This window comes from Zonotrichia leucophrys, chromosome 2 (genome assembly GCF_028769735.1).
Source record: "Zonotrichia leucophrys gambelii isolate GWCS_2022_RI chromosome 2, RI_Zleu_2.0, whole genome shotgun sequence".
NCBI classification, from domain to species: domain Eukaryota; kingdom Metazoa; phylum Chordata; class Aves; order Passeriformes; family Passerellidae; genus Zonotrichia; species Zonotrichia leucophrys.
The window spans coordinates 144,291,719-144,310,377 of record NC_088171.1 but is presented as its reverse complement, the minus strand read 5'-3'; the positions used below and the strand labels follow the sequence as shown (position 1 = coordinate 144,310,377).

The following is an 18,659-nucleotide window of genomic DNA, read 5'->3' as shown; positions in this document are numbered from 1 at the left end:
ATCACACCACTGTCAGTGCAAAATGAATCCTGCACTATATGTCTCCTCTGCTAGCAGAGTGTCAGGAGAAGCCTAATCCTTCATTATTTGTCTCTGGTATATTCTGTCAGCCAAGGACTGAATAAACTCTTTCCCACAGCACTCTCTGTACTTTTGATGTCAGTTTGACTTCTTCTAGCTCACCACACTGAAGCGTTCACCATGACTAATAGCAGAACAACACCCACAGGTTTCACAAAGGAAAATGTTTGTCCTCGCCTAACTCTCTGAGATAAAGTTTTAATCCAGCAGGTCTGGAATGTTGTAACCTCTCATGGCTTTTGTCTGGTATATTTCCATTTGTTCCCATGTCCTTTCCCTATTTTCCTAATATTTTATATTAGAGTATTCCTAAATGATAGCTTAAAAAACTCAAGATAAAGCAGACTTTAAAGGAAGTATCAAATAACAATAGATATCAATAAAATCCCTGTTTAACATTGAGTGACTCATGTCATCTGCTGTGCCTAAGACATGTTTAGTTCAGCCCTGGAGGACAAAGTCTCCTGGGCCCTATTACAAATCCCAGCCATCCTAAAGTTTTCCTTGCAAGTTTATCCAAATCTTCATGGGCTCTCCATTTCCTGAAATCTCCCAAGGCCTTAGCACTGGTTCTCAGTGTGGTTAAGGATGCCTGAAATTCTGTGAACATTGGAGTCAGACAGCTACTTCTTTTAATATGCCCAAGATTTCTCTGAAGTAAGTGTTAATCTCATGTTTACAGCTCAACCAGGACAGCCAAGAAAATAGGTGTTTGAGGTTTTTTCTTTTGGAGTTTTTCAAGGTTTTGCTAGGAAAGGATTCTATAAATGGAATTGCTGAGTTCTGTCTTTTCCTGGTTTTCAGGTCATCATAGTCAGCAACAAAAGGAGATACTGAGGGAAAAAGCAAAGACAGGACTATAAATTTCTTTTATTGGAGCTTTCTAGTCACTTTTCAAAAAATAATTTTAAGTGGAAGCCAAGATGAGAAATTTGGAGGGAGAAGATATTTTCCATATTATTTCTGATCTAGCAAAGCTAAAACCTGATCTGGGGATTCTAAGTTGATTCTTGCTGTCTCACACATCAGTTAGCTGTGAATTCATTGGCAAACTCTATCACCAGTGACACCCATGCAAAATGGCAACCATTTACAGCTCAAAATGCAGGGAAAACATAACCTTGAGATTGGCCTGCTGTACAAAATGCTAATAAAGTGTAAAAACATTTGTTTTCATCACTGGTTTTGCCTTTTTTTTTCTTTTATTATTATTTTGATCAATAGTTTTAAAAAATAACAGCTGGAAGGGATAATTTGTTTGCCAGCAGGTATCACTGATTAACGCACATAGCTAATTATTAGAGCTTCCCAGCAGAATAAAAGCAGGTTTTGGAAAAGTACACTCGACACTGATATCCCTCATGTATTTTTCATTAGCAGTATTCTCAGTACTATTTCAGTTAAACTAAATCACTTTTTAATAGGTATTAGTCTCATTCTCACACAGACTAGAGTGGATTTCATAAGGTTGTCTATTTCTTGATAAAGAGTTCAAGAGTAATTTCAGATCATTACATTTTGCTATTACTTTATTTTTTTCCATTGTAATGTCAAAAGGGAAAAATGATTTGCAGAATCTTGCTTCTTTCTTTGTCCTATGGACATAGCTTGGTAATTCAGAGGAAAATACATGCAACCTGGCCTAACATAACTAGAAAGAATAGCAAAATCTTCTCTTGTTGTTAGAGCTCTGTGGAATGCACCAAGGCAGGGTCACCTGCACACAAATTCTGACAATTGCCAGTTCCAGTGGGAAGAGCCACGGAGTATGTCCTGCAGGTAATTTCTGGGACGTGAGCACAATTCATCCGATGGAAAGGGCAATGACCTATGCTAGAAAAGAGGAACAGCTGTCAGCCCTACAAACATAATTATTGGTCACCCTTTGACTTCTTACTTTGGATAAGAGCCATTATCCAGAGCAATGAAAACAGCTGTGCAGAACAACACCCCAAAAATACTTAGCAGAAACGCACACTACATAATTCACATCTCCTTAAAATGTAGTGAAACTCTTTCCACTGCTGTAAAACAGCTTTGATGTGTTTGGTTTTTTCCTTCAATACTCCTAATTGGTTGCACCATCTGATAAGAGATCTACTAAGATTTTTTTGCTTTGGCTATCTAACATCGACTTAGGTAAAACTATTGTAATAATTTGAAGAAAATTTCCAGAAGTGACTTTCACTTTAGGCATACTACTTTTAGGTTCTCCAGGCTCATCTTAAACTCAGTGATGCTCTCAGACTTTTCCAGACCAAGTGTCAGCTGGAATTTTTTGTCAGTGAGATGATGTTTAATGCTTGGCTCTGAAATGTACAGTACAATTCTACTCGGAGACAGTTATTTACAAGTCAGATATCCTTGCATGAAATGCAAGGAGAAAATTTAATATTTCGTAAGTGTTGCTTCAAAAAAAACCCAGAGGCATTATTTTTAATTCTCAATATCCAGGAAGTCATGGGTATACTTCCCCATTTCAGATTAATTTGTTGTAAATCTTTGTTTAGATGTTCTTACTTTCAGTTGGAGTAATTTGTTTCTCAAGCAGCTTTAAATGGAATGTGGCTCCTTTTTGAACATAATTACTTTGATATTTGTTTTGAACAGTAAATATGCAGTTTGTAAGGATGGACAGCTTCTGCATAGAATCATAGAATATCCTGAGTTGGATGGGATCCTCAAGAACTATTGAAGTTCAGCTCCTTGGTCTGCACAGGACAACTCCAGCAATCACACCATGTGCCTGAGAACATTGCCCAAATTCTCATTCAGCTCTGTCAGGCTTGAGGCTGTGACTACTTCTCTGGAGAGCCTGTTCCAGGGCCCAAAAAATCTCTGGGTGAAGAGCCTTTTCCTAATATCCAACCTGAGCGTCCCCTGACACATCTTCAAGCCATTCCTTTGAATGTTGTCACTGGTCAGGAGAGTGATGAGATCAGAGCCTGACACTCTGCTCCCCCTCATGAGGAAACTACAGACTGTGATGACATCTCCCTTCAGTCTCCTCAAGTAACTTGAGCTGCTCCTCATTTGTCTTCCTTTCTAGGTCCTTCACCATCTTCATGAACATTTGAAAATTTTCTAATAGCTTTATATCTTTCTAATATCTCTGAAAACACAGGACTTGAGGTGAGGCTACCCCAATGCAGAGCAGAGGGGGACAATCCCCTCCCTTGCCAGCTGGCAATGCTGTGCTTGATGTCCCTAAGGACACTCTTGGCTGCCAGGGCACCTCTGACTCATGTTCACCTTGCCATCAACCAGGACCCCCAGGTCCCTTTCCACAGCCCTGTCCCAGGTGCAGAATCCAGTACTTGTTTTTGTTAAACTTCATACAGCTGATGATTGTTGTATGTTTAATATGTCCAGGTTTTTATTATGTCCAGGTTGATCTGAAATGTCTCTCTGCCCTCAAGGGATCAACAGCTCCTCCCAATTTATTGTCATTGGCAATAGAAAAGTATAGGGAAAATTTCAGAGTCAGACAGAGCTTCAGGAGTCTGAAATATGGAAGTGAAGGAAGAGAAACAGCTGCTTTGCACTCCCCTCTGAGCAATGAAGTGGGAAATGCTATCTCTTTGTTTTCTAATTTTCCCTGACTGTCACAGGCTGCTTCAGTGTTCTCTACTGCACAGGATGTTTTGCTGTGCCTTGTTTTTTCTGGGATTTTTTGTGTGTTGTTGCAGGATCTCCTGGTTAGACAGTACAGGTAATTTAAAGTATTTCTGTAGTACATGTGCTGTGGTTTCAAGGTCACATATATTTGGAGAGGAGAAGAGATTTCTGTCTGAACTCTTTATGTTAACTTATAAACACACCAAACAAAGTGATGTTTTTTGGCAATGAAATATTTATGTCTGGAACATTTGTCTTTAGATTTCTCCTTGTAATTGCCCTGCAGTACAGCTGTCTTAAAGCAGAGGGAAAAGGTACTTGAGAAACACACAGAAAACACTGAATGGAGAAAGTTATTTGCATCAAAAAGACAAGATTGTTTTTTCTAAATGGGAACATTTTAGATATCTGGAGGTGACAGCATTCTGTATAAAAAACGATGACAACAGGGTGCTGTGCTGCTCAGTGAAGTGGAGATGTGATCCCCAGATTTCATTGCACAGTTCAGGATCAGTTCCTAGGTAAGTGCCAGAGAGTTCAGCTAAATACCTTATAGCCATGGAAAAGAGTTTCTAAAAAGTGAAAGTCATTTTCCTATCTTTGTTCATTCCCCTGTATGCATGGGCTATGACCCTGCCACTGACATTTTCTCAGTCATGCCTAGTCACTTTAACATCTATAAAAAGTACCAAAAAAAGATCCAAAGTCCCAGAATAGATTTATTTTATTATTAAAATTATTCCTGAACTCTAAATTTTAGACAAACTCAAGGAGACTAAGAGGAGTTATGTTGAAACTTTGGGGCTGCTCAATGGCACTAGAAAGGCTATGTATGTGCTTGACTGCCTTTACATCCTTCAGCTATGCCAGTCCTTATGTGTCTGAAATGATATATTATATAATTATGATATTTTATGATTGATATTATTTTCTTGGAAGATCTCTTGTACCACACCATGTTGCAAAAGTTTTGCCATAATTGGTAGCTTAGTAAATTTGTGTGGCTTTAGCTATTTATAAGCAAATTAATCAGACAATCAATAATGAATTCAATGGGAGGAAGAACAACAAAGGATACAGCTATTTTTTCTAGTAACAAATCAGACTCCTGAATATTAAAGATATGGCTTTTCAAATACTATCTTGAACTGGAACAATTGATTGTATGCAAACTTGCCATTGTTCAGAGGGGAAACAGTTTGTGTTTTCTAAATCACTAAGAGGACAAAAATTCATGTTAGAATATTCTGCAATGGAGTGGAGAAAACTTTGTCTGAAACCAGTTGTTTTCATTGAAGGTTATATAATAATTTCTTGTGGTACACCCTATGATTTGATAGAGCCAACCTGTTTGCAGACTGCACATTTTATGCACCTTAAAGGCTGGACTGTTCCTAAGCACACAGTGAAGTCCTCTGATGACAGCTCTAGTAGTAGCAGGATCAGGCATCTAAAAAGGTCTCAGCTCTCCTAGAGGCATAAATAAGATCTTAGTTTTTGAAGAATCAGCCAGTGTTCCCATAGGAGCTGTGCACAGCTGATCCACAAAATTCAGTTCTAAACATGAAATCAGATGGTGACACTGGTACAAATGGCTTCTTTCACATGTAGCAAATCTAGGGCGGGTGGGGTAAAGCTGTTCTTAGCCATCATAGTCTGTGCTTGTCTAACTTTACCAGAAATAATCATTGTGTTATTCTCCATCCCTGTCTTCCCAGGGGTGTGGTATATTTCTGTCTTTCAGTAAAGTACGTGTATGTAGATCAGATTAAAGAGTTTACTGGATTACTCACTCCAGCTGTGAGTAGGAGTTAAACATCTGTTGTACTTATGCATTGGAAAGTAGAGAGGATCAGGGACAGCTGAGTTTTCCAGAAAGTCAAGGCAGCAGTTTGGGCACCTTTGTGTGCCAGATTGGTTTCCAATAAAAGTTACTGAAGAAGCACCCACAAACTAAAACAAACAAAACTGCCTTTTATCACAGCCAGGGGAATTTAGCAGTTAGACCCAGGAGAAGTCAGAATGAGTGAACTTTAGGAATAAAAACACTCTTTACAAGGTGATTTAACAATAAGGCAGCAATGATTTCCATTTAATGAGTTGGCAGCAGTGCCAGCTATGAATGTTCACATGCTTCCTCTTCCTGTGGAGGCTGTGCTGTGAACTTAATCAGACGATTGCTCTAGATATGGCCAACACCAAATGTTTGTTTTTTAAGTTGGCTAAGTTCCCTGATATAGTTCACAGTATGGTCCCACAAATAATTGATCTGGCACAGCGAAGGGGAAGCTGTACTGAGGGATCAAGGTGGGCATAAGGCAGTGCAGAGAAACAGGTACTTACTAGTTTCTCTGCCAAGAGCTTTGATTCATAAAATCATACTCTCAGTGGGAGAGAGAGGCTTGCTGCAGGCCAGCAGTGAGAGAGCCGTAGAGTCTGTGATGCCAGATGTTCCTATTTTAGAGAAAGTAGAGCATTTTAGTCTTCTTGTGCAACTCTCAGTCCATTCCTGGTGATAAGTTCTTATGAAAGCATTTATTTTCCCTCAAATAACCCAAGAAAGACAGTGATCGAGAAAGGAAAGAGAATTTTCTGAGACATTTTAATTACAAAAACCAACATTGTGGTGAACTTCTATTTTTAGTTAAACAACTAATGAAAAATCAAAATGCTTCTCCAAACTTAATTATCCAATAATAATTACCATAGCAACCAGTTCTTTATGTGGCACATGCTGAAAACACTCTCTAAGAAGCACGAGTTTACTTTCCCTGTTTTTCCAAAACAGAAAAGAAATGCTCTAATCTGTTTCTAAAGCCCTGAGAATGTCTATCTGGAGATTAGATTGAAAGCCACTTGTTTGCTTCTCACATGTGTTTGGGTGACATCAGCCCCAACACTGCTCTGCTTCTATGCGGCAGAAAAAAATTGCCTGCTGAAGAGGTTAATAATAGGTTTATTTCTGCTAAACATTCTAGAGTGCATTTCTGCACTTGAGGTAGTAACACACAAGTTCACTGTCCTTCTGGATTTCAGAGTAATTTCAGCTTTCTCTCCTCTGCCTCCACTGTGCTTTCCACATGGATATATGCTGTTGTTGTCTCAACTTCATGATGAAGTTAAATCAGCTGCAATCTTTTAGGGCTGTCTATCAATCAACATATTTCCAATCTATGTGGCTTGTTGAATGTTCATAAATATTCATTTTTCCTCAGGTTATGTATTCTTTGGAAGTGCTGAACTCAATCACTACACACTCCATAAACATCTGTTAATGGCTGGCCTTATGACTTTAAATTAACTGCATATTTCAAAAAGGGAAATCATGGTAAACCTAAAACACAGCTCAGTTATGATTTTTGAAGTCTTGAAACTTCTGACTTTTGCCAAACCTTTAGATTGCTTCCCGTTATTCATAAACTCACAGGATTCTGTAAACTCCCAAGGAAGGCCAACTCAACTAGGTGCTCTTAATAGCAGAAATGCCTAAGAATTGTTGTGCTTATCCCAGTATCTCACCTGTACCCTTCTGACCATCCTGCTTCCTGACCTAGATTCAACTCTGCCTTGAAAACTGCCTGTAGCTGATTACCTACCACTTCACAACAGACACAGGGGTTACTTTACCATCTTTTCAATGAATTTTCCCTCTCCTGTTCTCTTGCATTACTATATTGCACCTGCTTTGATTATCACTTCTTCCTGACAAGCCATGTCCAGTGCCTTTTAGTTGGTTCTTTGAAACCTGGTATTTCTCGAATCAACTCAAAATGTTTCCTTGGTTTCAGCTGTCTTGGAAAAGACTTTTTTTATATGAGTGGCAGATAAAAATGATGTTATTTCAATCAATGTGTTCTTTCAAATTTAAACTATTTGTGTGACTTGCATCCTCTCATATCTTTTGGTTTTTGCTAGTTTTCATAATGATTTTGCCAAGGGTTCTGAGGTGCCTTTATGGAGGACACTTCATAAATGACCATTTATTTGACAAGTGATTTCTTTCATCTGGAGAAGAAGACAATCAGGGGGACCTCATTGATTTCTACAACTACATGAGAGGAGGTTTTAGTGAGGTGGGTGTCAGTCTCTTCTGACATGTCTCAAATGAAAGGACAAGGGGAAATGGTCTTAAATTAGATCGTGCCAGGATTAGATATTAGAAACAAAATTCTCTCTGAGAGAGTAGTCAGGCATTGGAATAAGTTGACCTGGGAGGCAGTGGAGTCTGGAATTAATCAAGAGGTATCTAGATGTGGAACCTTGGATGTTATTTAAAGGTCATTACAGTGCTGCTGGGTTGATACTTGGAATGGCTTACCCTGAAGATCTCTTCCAACCTTGATGACTCTGTGATTCTGTGATTCTACTGCCTCAGTGATCAAGTAACTTCCTTTAGCTCTGTTTATCTTATTATGTGATTATGTGTAACTGCAGGTTCAGCAGGGACAGTGGTGTTACACTGTGTCTGTTATAGACATATTCCCAAGCAGTGTGGTGAAGGGTACCTTCATTGCATTTTTTAAATATTCAAGAAGCACCCCTCCTCAGAGCCCCATTTAAAATCAAAATACATCACTCATGGCTTTTTAAGATCTCTTGCTGTGCTGCTATTCTTCATTATTTAAGTGCTGTGAAAGGTACAAATAAACTTATAAATGTTGTGAAAGTATTTTGTTTTTTCACATTATGCCTCAGCTTCCCTACTGTGAGAGCACTGATTATTTTCAGGTCAGTCAAAAAGATATTAAACTCTGTGCATCTTAAAAAACAGAGTCTGTCCTGGCTTGTAGCCTTGATAGGTTGTAGAAAATCCTCCAAGACTTCTCAAATTGGCCTCAGTAAGCTCTAGAAGAAAGGAACAGCAATTAAAGACTCAAGTCTTATGTCTTTCTGTTCTTTTATTAACAAGAGCCCCAGATTAGTACGCCTTGCAAGTCATAGTGCTTTACTCCTTGGAGTGATTTCAATCAGACTACCATGTGTCAGGAAAGCCAATTCTGCCCCTGCATAAGCTGTTGTTTTACCTGTAACATGTTTTCCATTATTCCCTTTGTCCAAATGAAATTATGTACCCATGAAATCTAATTGAAAGACAAATTATAGTGCCTTTACTCTAAGGAGATCTGCTGAAGGGAGTGGAACAAGTCCTGAGCATTAGCAGAGATGGGTGACTGAACTGGGCTCATGAGGAAATTGCAAATGAATTTGCTACCAAAGGAGGCCACCTTGTCACTGCTTTCACTGTTGAAATTCACTTTTCAAATGTTCTGGAGAGATTTTCTTTTTTTTTTCACCCTCTACTCTAACCTTCCTAGTATGTGTGAAAATACAGCCCAGGTCAAAGCTCAAAGTCAGTCAAAAAGGTTTGAAAAGTTGACTCCTCCAACCTCCCTCATCTGATTCCAGTTGTCCTGCTGAACAATTCAGTTCTGAACTAGTTCTGATTGAGAGTCTCAATCTCCTGTCAGATCATCATACACCTCTTAGTAGCTTGCACCAGAAGGAGTTATTTCATACATAAATTACTGCCTTCCCTGATTTATTTGGAGCAAAGGCAGAGAATGTCTGGGGGAAGCTGGCTGATCCCGTGCAACGTCTCCAGTAAAACAGGATATGGTAGATAACAGGAAAAAGGCAGAAAGTGCAAAGAGAGAATAGTGATACATGCAGAGTGACTAAAGAGCCTCAAATTCCTCCCTTTTAAAAAGTAAAAGTAAGGGGTTATGTTTTAAGTCAGTAAAATCAGGAACGGTGATGAGCTAATTAATTGGAAATGGTTACTCACTGTTTATACACATGATGTAGCACTCAAAGAAATTATAAAATTGTCAATTGAAGGAAACAAAAGGCAAGAGTTTTATCACAAAGGACCTAATTAAATTGTTAAAAATCTTTATTATTGAGTGACATAGGAGCCAAATGTAATATTAACTTGGTAAAGACATCAGGAAAAGTTGTGCAGGTGCACTGAGTATGCCACCTCCAGCTTAGAGGATCTTGGAAGACAGGGAGATGCAAGGATCATGCTAATCATGACCTACTTCTCACAAGCCTTGTCTAGACATCTACTACTGGAAAAGGTTAAACAAAGCTTCATCTGGAGCCAGGATATGCATTATTATTTAATCATGGCACATAAATTGCAAATTAATTCCCTGTACTACAGTAGAACAATACTCCAGATTCAGAAATATGGGAATATATAAAGCTGAAGTTTCTGCCAGATGCTTTTGGCCTGATATCAGATCTCACTTTCAAACCCACATGACTGTGGGGAGTGAGACCTGCAGATCTGAGTCAAAGCATCACAATGAGATCATGGAGACCTCTAATAGGACAAACAACACTTGGATTTTAGGAAAACTGATTTTTAGAGGATAGTAAGAAAATACAATGTCTATCCCAAAATGTTCTGCAATCACAGATTGCTGGAGTGTTCAAAACTGTTTTGACAAAGCATCACATTTTCCACCACCAGAGAGAGGATCCTGAATGATGAACACTTGATGTGCCCTGCTGCAGTTGTTCTGGTGTTGTTATGATCCTGTATGTATCACCCATAGCTATCAAAGCCTTTGAAATCTCAACTAATTACAAGGATGAGATAGTGGATGAAGGTACACTGAGGCTGCAGAAATTTTTCCTCTCTCTAGTGCAGTCAAATACTTTTGCCAGTTTCTTACTCACTTTCCCAACCAATCCTCTCTTCAATGGTGTTGATGTGCCCTGCCTTACAAACATGCAGAGCACAAGGAAAGGTCAATGACAGATAAGTAATCCACTGAAATTTACACTGCCCAAGGATCCACTCCCATCTGGCTCTCTTGAGTTCATATGGGAAAGGAAGAAGCTGTGATACAGCTTCTACAAGGAAAACCAGTTCAGCTCTTGCGTAGACTTCAGCAAAGAAAAACTCTGTGTACAAAGGCACTGACTGTGCAAGAATTTGCTTGTCCTTTCAGCTTCCCCTGTTGACTGGTTCAGAATTCAGATTGTGTAAATTTGTGCTTTCACATCAGCTGAAAATGAATGTATTTGATTTGGTTGATAATAATACAATAACTATTGCCACTGATATTAATGATACAATAACTATTGTCACTGATATTAATGATACAATAACTATTGTCACTGATATTAATTCATAGCTAATTGATATTCTTTGTTTTCCTTATTATGGCTTGCTTCCCAAACTAAAGCCATGGAGCAAATCACAAAGTTTCTCTTGCCGAAGAGGCAGTGCAAAAACAAATTGTTAATTACATTTGTAATCATTCCTGGCTAGAGCTCTGTGAGTCAATTTTTGGAAACATAATTTGTGGTTCAACCAGAGTTTAATGCCCCCAAATACTGCATACCTCATCCTCAAGGCAGAGACAATTTACAAAGTTGATGTCCCTACTTAAGATCCAAGACATTCTTTTATGCAAACTTTCCTAACTGCTATTTTTGCAGCCTACAAAGCTGTCTTCATCTCTCTTTCATTTTTTTGAACAGATATTTTTGGTTCTCCTGTCTAATCAAATCCTGTTTGTTGTTCATTGCAGATTGCAGCTCAGGCAGTGTTATTTATGTGTATGAACACTGCAGGAATCTTTATTAGCTACCTATCAGACAGAGCACAGCGCCAAGCCTTCCTGGAGACCCGCAGGTGTGTGGAAGCCAGGCTGAGACTGGAGACAGAAAACCAACGACAGGTATGGTCACCAGGAACAACATTCCTGGTTTTCTATTAACTGGTGTTGATAGTTGGACAAGACCAGGAGTTTGTAGCCACCTGATTTGTGTAGGTTAAGTGAGATTTTATGCTCTTGCTGTGCTGGTGTGTATTGAGCTGATGTGGCATCCAAAAGATTTCCCCTAGGAAACAGGATGAATAGAGTGGCTGCTCATCATCCTTTCCTACAGAAGAGGCCATCAAATGAAGCAGCACCTGGCAGGTGGTTAAAAATACTTCTTTACACAAGAGGGGTTAAGCTGGGGCATTTCACATTTCAGAGTGCTGTAGATATTAAAAATTGCATTACTCAAGGGAAAGATGCTCCAGAACCACCTGGATGCAATCCTGTGCCATGTGCTCTGGGATGGCTCTTCCTGAGCAGGGAGGCTGGACCAGATGACACACTGTGGTCCCTTCCAATCTGACTGCTTCTGTGAGTCTTTCAAAACTAAGCAAGTTCATCAAAGAGAATCTAGAGGAAATACTAAAGCTTCCCTTCAGGCTCATAGATGGATTTTTGCAGCTGCAGCCAAATTTCACTGTTCTGTTTCTCTGTTCTTAAACTCTTGAAAAATCAACCTTTGGCCCTGTGTGCAATAGCAAACTGGGTTAGGTGCACTTTTGATCTGAACAGGTATAGTTGATCTAAGGTACTCATCTTTTGTGATCCAAAATAAGTATTGAATATAAAGAAGTTTGCTGCTTATTATTTTGCACAAGGGGAGCAGCACCAGCATCACATATGTTACATTGCTGTATCATTCTAAGATGAATTTAGCCTTTCATTTTGCCCTGCTGTATAAATATGCACATAGCTTCTCAAATTTATTTCATTTGCCCCCTGAAAGTCATGCTCCTATACAGAGTTCTAGGAAGATGTCCTAGTCTGGACTTTATTGACTCAGTACACATGACTGTGTTGAGCAGTGCCAGGTGTCTCTGCCAGAACATCTCTGCAGCCATTGCTGCCTGAAAAGACTTTGAGGGATATTATCTGGGATGCTCTGTTCTTTTTTTAAGATCATAGTTTCATGCCTTTTGGGGATTTTGGGGCATTTGAGGTTTTTTCCTTTTCCTTCTTGCCTTATTTTTCATAAACCATGATTTTGTAAGATTTACTTTGATTATAGTTTTCTAGAGTTCATTGTAAAAAACTTTATATCACTAAAAAAATGGTTCCTTGTTCCATATTAGTCTGAGATTTTCCCATTAGAATTATTTTATCCTCTCATGTAACATGAAGGTAGTAAAAAGAAAAATATTTTGAGAAATCCAGTTTTGCAGAACTTTTATTATCTATTCGGAAAATGAAAACAGATAGTTTCTGTTTGGGTGGGCAGATTTTTTTTTTTTTTAAAGGAGGAAGTAGGGGTTGGATCAGAAATATTTATTTTTATTAAGTCAGGTTGAACTGTGTATTTTGTCTTGGCCCTGTGCTTTGCAAGGTTTCAGGGCTGTGTTGTTCCCCGAGGGCAGAACTTCCTGGAGTGTTACCTCACTGCAGCTGAGATTCACCTATAACCAAACAAAGCAATGTGTCACAGCCATCATATGACTCGAAATGCATAAGGGGAAATGTCCTTGGGCCAAGGAAAATGACCACAGGAGAAAAATACAGACAAAAGGACACCAAATGAAAGATCTCTTCTGAAACCTAATTTATGATAAACTAGCTCAAATTTTTGTAATATAATTTTATTATATAAAACCAAAACATTTTTAAATATTTCTGAGTAATTTTCTTGCACGTTTTTAATTTTGTTATTATGGATGCCACTATATATGAGAATATTTAATAAACATTTCAGCTTTTCATTTACACTTGGAACAGCAACATTAAACAAATAGTCCAATGCTGGAACATCTTGAGCAATCGAGAGACTGTTTCCCTCAGCATTCTATTTTTTCCATTTGTTTCTGGGATAGCATCTCATTTAAGCAATTTTTAAACCTATCTGTTTTAAGAAGACTGACAAGGTCACATTTTAGGTGACCACTTTTTTAGCAGCTTGTTCATGCTCACTTAATGAGCATACAGACAATAATTCAGTGACTGCATGCACTTTTCTATCTTGAGGAAAAATATGGCCTAATAAATGGTATCTGTAGTTCAGATTAATGTAAAAAAAAATTTCCTGTTAAAGCACATCAAATTTTAAAAAATGAGGATTAAAGTTTACTAAATTATTTCCATTACTTTAATTTCCTTTGAAGGGGGGAACAAAGGTGGAAAAAGATTGTGCAGGATGATAGTTGTGATGTGGCTTCTAAAAATTTCTAGAAATATTGTTGATGAACAATAATTTGCAGGGAAATAGAGGAATAATTATTTGTGTAATTCTTCCAGACAATAATTCAAGGAATTCCAAATTTGTTCCACTTAATTTTATTTTCCTTTCACTTGCCATAAACTGTTTAAACTAAAGGGTACTTGCAGCAAGGACAATGTTTTTGTTGCTTTCAGTGGTGGTACTGCTACTTTCTATAGTAGTGGATGACAATTCAAATCTCTTGAGGCTTCTTTCATCCTCACACATCTTCTGCTTCTTCAACTGAAAGGAATAGAAAATTAAAATTTGTTGACATGTTGTATATATGGAATGTCATGTGAGGTGGGACAGTTCGCCAGAAAGATCCTGTAAAGTCTGGTTTTTCCTTTATTTGAATCAGAAGACCAGTAAAATTAAAGTAAAACAAAACAACATAAGTTTAAAACTACAACAAGGAGTGGCATGATTGTCTATAGATAATTACAGAAGGAGGCTCCAATTTTATGTAATCATGGAAGTTATAGAAATGATTCAGATATACTTCTATTCATTATTGTGTATTGTTAAAACCAAGAAATTAAGTTTCTGCTCTCCCAAAATGACCCTTCCACTTTCTTAATATCCCTTGGATTCATAATCTCTAATCTTCTGTCATTCTAATAATGATAAATGCTACTGCTCTCATTATGCAGTAATGTGCAATGCCTAAAAGAACCAGTCATGGAAAGTCACCCAGTTGTGAGACAAACATTTTATAATGTGTATTTTAGAGAAAAGCAAGAGGTGCCATTAGAAATGTGGAGGTGTACAAGGAAACAATAATAGTGACAAGGAAGGATCTCTCATTGTCAGAGGTTTTTAAGGATCCTCTAATGAGGATATGTAGATTTTCTGGAATGCACATATAAACTTTCTACTGTGTCAGTTTCTGCTGCTGGTGAAAAACAAGAGATTTTTCTGTATTTCCAGATACATTTCATGTATATGAGCTGATTTTTCTTTTTTTTCCAGTGAAAGCAGCTTCATTTATTCACTTGCAACCATTGCATAATGAGTTGAAAATAGGAGATGAAATCACTAAAATCCCACTAGGGATGAATAAACATCTTTGTTGTTCTTCATGTTACTCTAACCTGAAATTTCAATGTCATGTGTTTCCAGCAGCATCTCCCTTTGTGGGTTTCCAGGGTTCAAGAATTCCTTGAACTACTTCATTTTTGCTGTGAAGTTTTCAGTTTGACAGTCACAGCCATTGTCAGTACTTTGTTCAGAAGTGTCTGGGCCTATGGTCCCTGTAAACCTGAATTAGCTCCATAGGCTCATTTTCCACTGAAAATATCTCCAGGTGCAAGTTCAGCTTTTACACCAATTGCAGCTCATTCAGTGACTGTACAGGAAGGAGGAGAATGCAGTGCAGACCTGGATGATGCAAAAGACTTTATGGAGCTTGGCTGATCCAGGGCAACCTGACTCCAGTTTTGAAGTGACTCAGTTTCCAGTGTCTGTTTCCAAAAGTCTACATACAATAAGGCTCCTATATCTTTTTTCATTCTTCCTCCCCCATCCCCATTTACTCTCCACAAGATTTGTAGACAAAATTTTCTGAAGTGTTTCAGAAAGTCAGGACTTTCAGTTGTATTTTCAGATCATCGAGGATCTGATTTTCTTTTTTTACCCTTTTGTTTTTGAACACCTGGGGTAGTTAGAAGTACAGATTAGCATTTTCAATTGCAATGAATTTCCTAACTCTAATTACTCTATTATGAAAATGAACAGCAGTTTGGCTACAAAGGAGAATTACTCCAGCAGTCATTGCTAATGATGTTTATGCACTTACCTATATGGTATTATCTGTGTGACACCATTTGGAAATCCCATCACCCTATAAAACTGAGGGAACATCTGTGTCTAATTATTTCCTAATTTTCATTAAAAAATTAAAACTATTGTGAAAATCTAAAACATTTCAGAGCTTGACATAGTTAAAGGAGTTCATGAGTACCAGAAAGACTATCATCAAAAGATGAAAGTATCAGGGAAGCAAGCTGCAGGAGGCAGCACAGACAAATGTGTTGTAAAAACAGCCTCTGTTTAGCAGTTATTGATAAAATAATGAATTTAAATATTTTCTAATGAATTGTGGTTAGCAGCATGATCTTAAGGGATGTATTTATATCAAGCAGCCAAATATGGCCACCAAAAATGTCCTCAGATTTAATTTTCAAAACATTGCAATTATTAATATAAAAAAATGAGGCTCTCAGTTTTGATAAATCCATTTTATTTCAACAATATCATAACCTGCTACCACCTGTTTGAAATTTCGATTTAATACTTTCATTTGATATCAAAAATTTTGACAACCAGTGCTATACTTTGTTAGTGAACACTTCAAAGACACTGTCTTTGTTTTAAGCTTGATTTTGTTGCAAGTACACAGCAGGTAATTCTGCTTTCATCATATGTGGGCAATGAAAATAGATAGTCTAACTCACTTTCTTAATTAGCAACTGAAAACCCTTCAAAACCAATGAATATGTAATTTCCCTCATTGTGAAAATGCTGTGAAATTTCCTTAATGAAGAGCAGAAAGCTGCAGTAAAGTTCATTTCTATTTCTCAGGATTCAAAATCCCCAAGTTTTAAATGAATGACATATTAAATCCAGACATAAATTGAAATGATGGCTTTATGTTGAATTGCTTGCAATATATATCAGGTGTCCTGACCTGCTCTTTCTCCAGTCTTGAAATTTGCATAACATTTTAAACCCTGAAATACTGCCATTTAATTATAAAGAGTCTCTCAGATATCTTTGTCATGCTGCCTTTTTGTGCACCCCACATACATATATCAAGTTATGCATATCTGAAAACAGTTATTGTGTAGTGAAGTCAGGATTATTGTTGTGCAATAAAAATTGTGCAGGAATATTTGACTAACTGAAGCTGCAAATGAAGCCTTACAAGGACTATACAGGGAAAAATCACGAAAGTTAATTACCCAAAGTTATTATAGCTACAAGACTATAAAAATCAGTCCAGCCCTTACCCCTTCTCTTGTTATAAGATTACAATATTGCAGGACAGCAATTCACAGAAAAGGCATTTAGTCATAATTAGAAACTTCTCTGGTCATGCCACACTTTACTCCTTATCCAAGACTGCTCTAGACCAAAGACACTAATGAAGCCTGGACAAAGCAATAGGAAAACAGGGATGGGATGGGAGGCTGCTTTCAAGCTAAGCAAAGTTGTTAAACTGTATCTTACTAACCTGAGTAACCTGGGATCTGAACTAATGTTCAGAAAACCTAACATTATGTCCTCTCTGAAACATTTTGTTTGCATTATTTCTAGTAGGTTTAGAGCACCTAATATCATTTTATATGCAAATTGTTTGAGATTAGGGGGGAAAACAGTCCATATCTGTTTGACTATTGCATTCATCCTCTGGAGAGGTGTTGATTCTTGTCCTCAGTATAGCAGGTTATGCATCATTCATGAAGAGAAAACTCTTTACCTCTTGCACAGAGCTCACCAACAAGGCTGCTCAGCTCTGGCTGTGTTAAACTATTGGAGGGGAGTAAACTCAAATCAGAAACAAATCCTCCAGGTTCTAAGTCTTGACAAGTCAAATGGAAAAAATTATTCTAATTTTAGCACCACGTTTGTGTAGTTTTAGTGCAGATACCTAGTTCTAGAAGTTACTAAAGCCACAACACATTAGTCTTTTTAGCTGTATTGTTTAAATCCTTCTCCAAGACAGCCCTCAGCAAGCAGGCCCATTTCTCTGCAGACACAATTTCCAATTCCACAGGGAGAAGGTCCTCTTATGTGAAAATAAGGGCCCTTAACATCTTTCTTAATTCTTATGGAAATGATCTTGGGTATCTAAGACACAGGCAGAGGAAATAGAGTGAAGGCTCCATGGAGGCAGGAGGGCAGGTGGGGAGCAAGCACTGCCTGCTCCCAGTCTGGCAAGGAATATTCAGGCCAGAATGTCTAGGCTGGTATCAAACATCATCCACTGGGCTTCCAGGGATGCTTCCCATCAAGCTGGGACAAAGATGGGCATTTGCAAGTTTTAATTTTGGGTTGGGTCAGATCAGAGGGGAGAAAGCAGAAAAACTTTTCTACATTAAATGGTGTAATGAGAAGGGTCCCCCAAGAGAGAGCCCTACAGGCAATTCCTCCCTGCAAGTCCTGCCACTGGCATACTGAGCACCAGCATTCCAGGCAATCTCTTTCTCATAGGGGATTCCACAAATCCAATTAAAACTCATTTGGAAAGTCAAAACAGTTTGGATGATGTTTCATTTGATTGGCATAAAGGATTAGAGCTCACCACCTGAAAGGACCATTTGTGCAGGTGAGAAGAGGATAGTTTTGTTTTCTAGGTATGATCACACATTGTGTCTTTCTAGTATGGGCATCAGGGCTAGAAAATGAGAAGACAGCCCTTAGTCTTCAGAACAATCTGCCGTTGGCATATTTAGTCTCTTCTGCTGAGATCTTTGGAAATACTGTAATCCTGCCTTAATCTCTTTTTCCATTAAAAAACCTGTTCTGTTTGACCATTTGTTTCCTCTTACCTCTACTTCCAGAGGATTTTTTTTCACACTTTCCCCTGCAACAATCTCTGCTTCCCATGTCTTTAAGAAGCTCTCTGCAGATTGATGAAGTCTAGTTTGTTTTTTGGCTCTTATTTTTTAATTTTTTTTAAGCAGCTTACATGTTATGCAGGTTTTATCAAGCTCTCACAAAGCTAGAATTTAATCAACTGTCAGTACTTTGCAGCCTCTAAAATAACAGCAGATTGGACTGGGATTGGAAAGGACACTTTAAGAGGGTTAAGCACCATGAAGTCTTGTGTGTATGCATACATATATATACATATATATATATATATATATATACATATGTATGTACATATATGTAGATATATGTGTGTGTGTATTTGTGTATTTATG

General features: G+C 38.0%; 1 protein-coding gene across 2 annotated transcripts in view; it reads left to right on the top strand.

Moving 5' to 3' along the window:
• ADCY8 (adenylate cyclase 8) overlaps nt 1-18,659 on the top strand; it is a 116,702-nt gene that overhangs the window by 19,628 nt on the left and 78,415 nt on the right. For both annotated transcript variants that reach the window (XM_064706697.1, XM_064706696.1), the window contains exon 2: nt 11,247-11,396. In XM_064706697.1, coding sequence (XP_064562767.1) covers nt 11,247-11,396 — 150 coding nt within the window. The remainder of the gene's footprint in view (nt 1-11,246; nt 11,397-18,659) is intronic.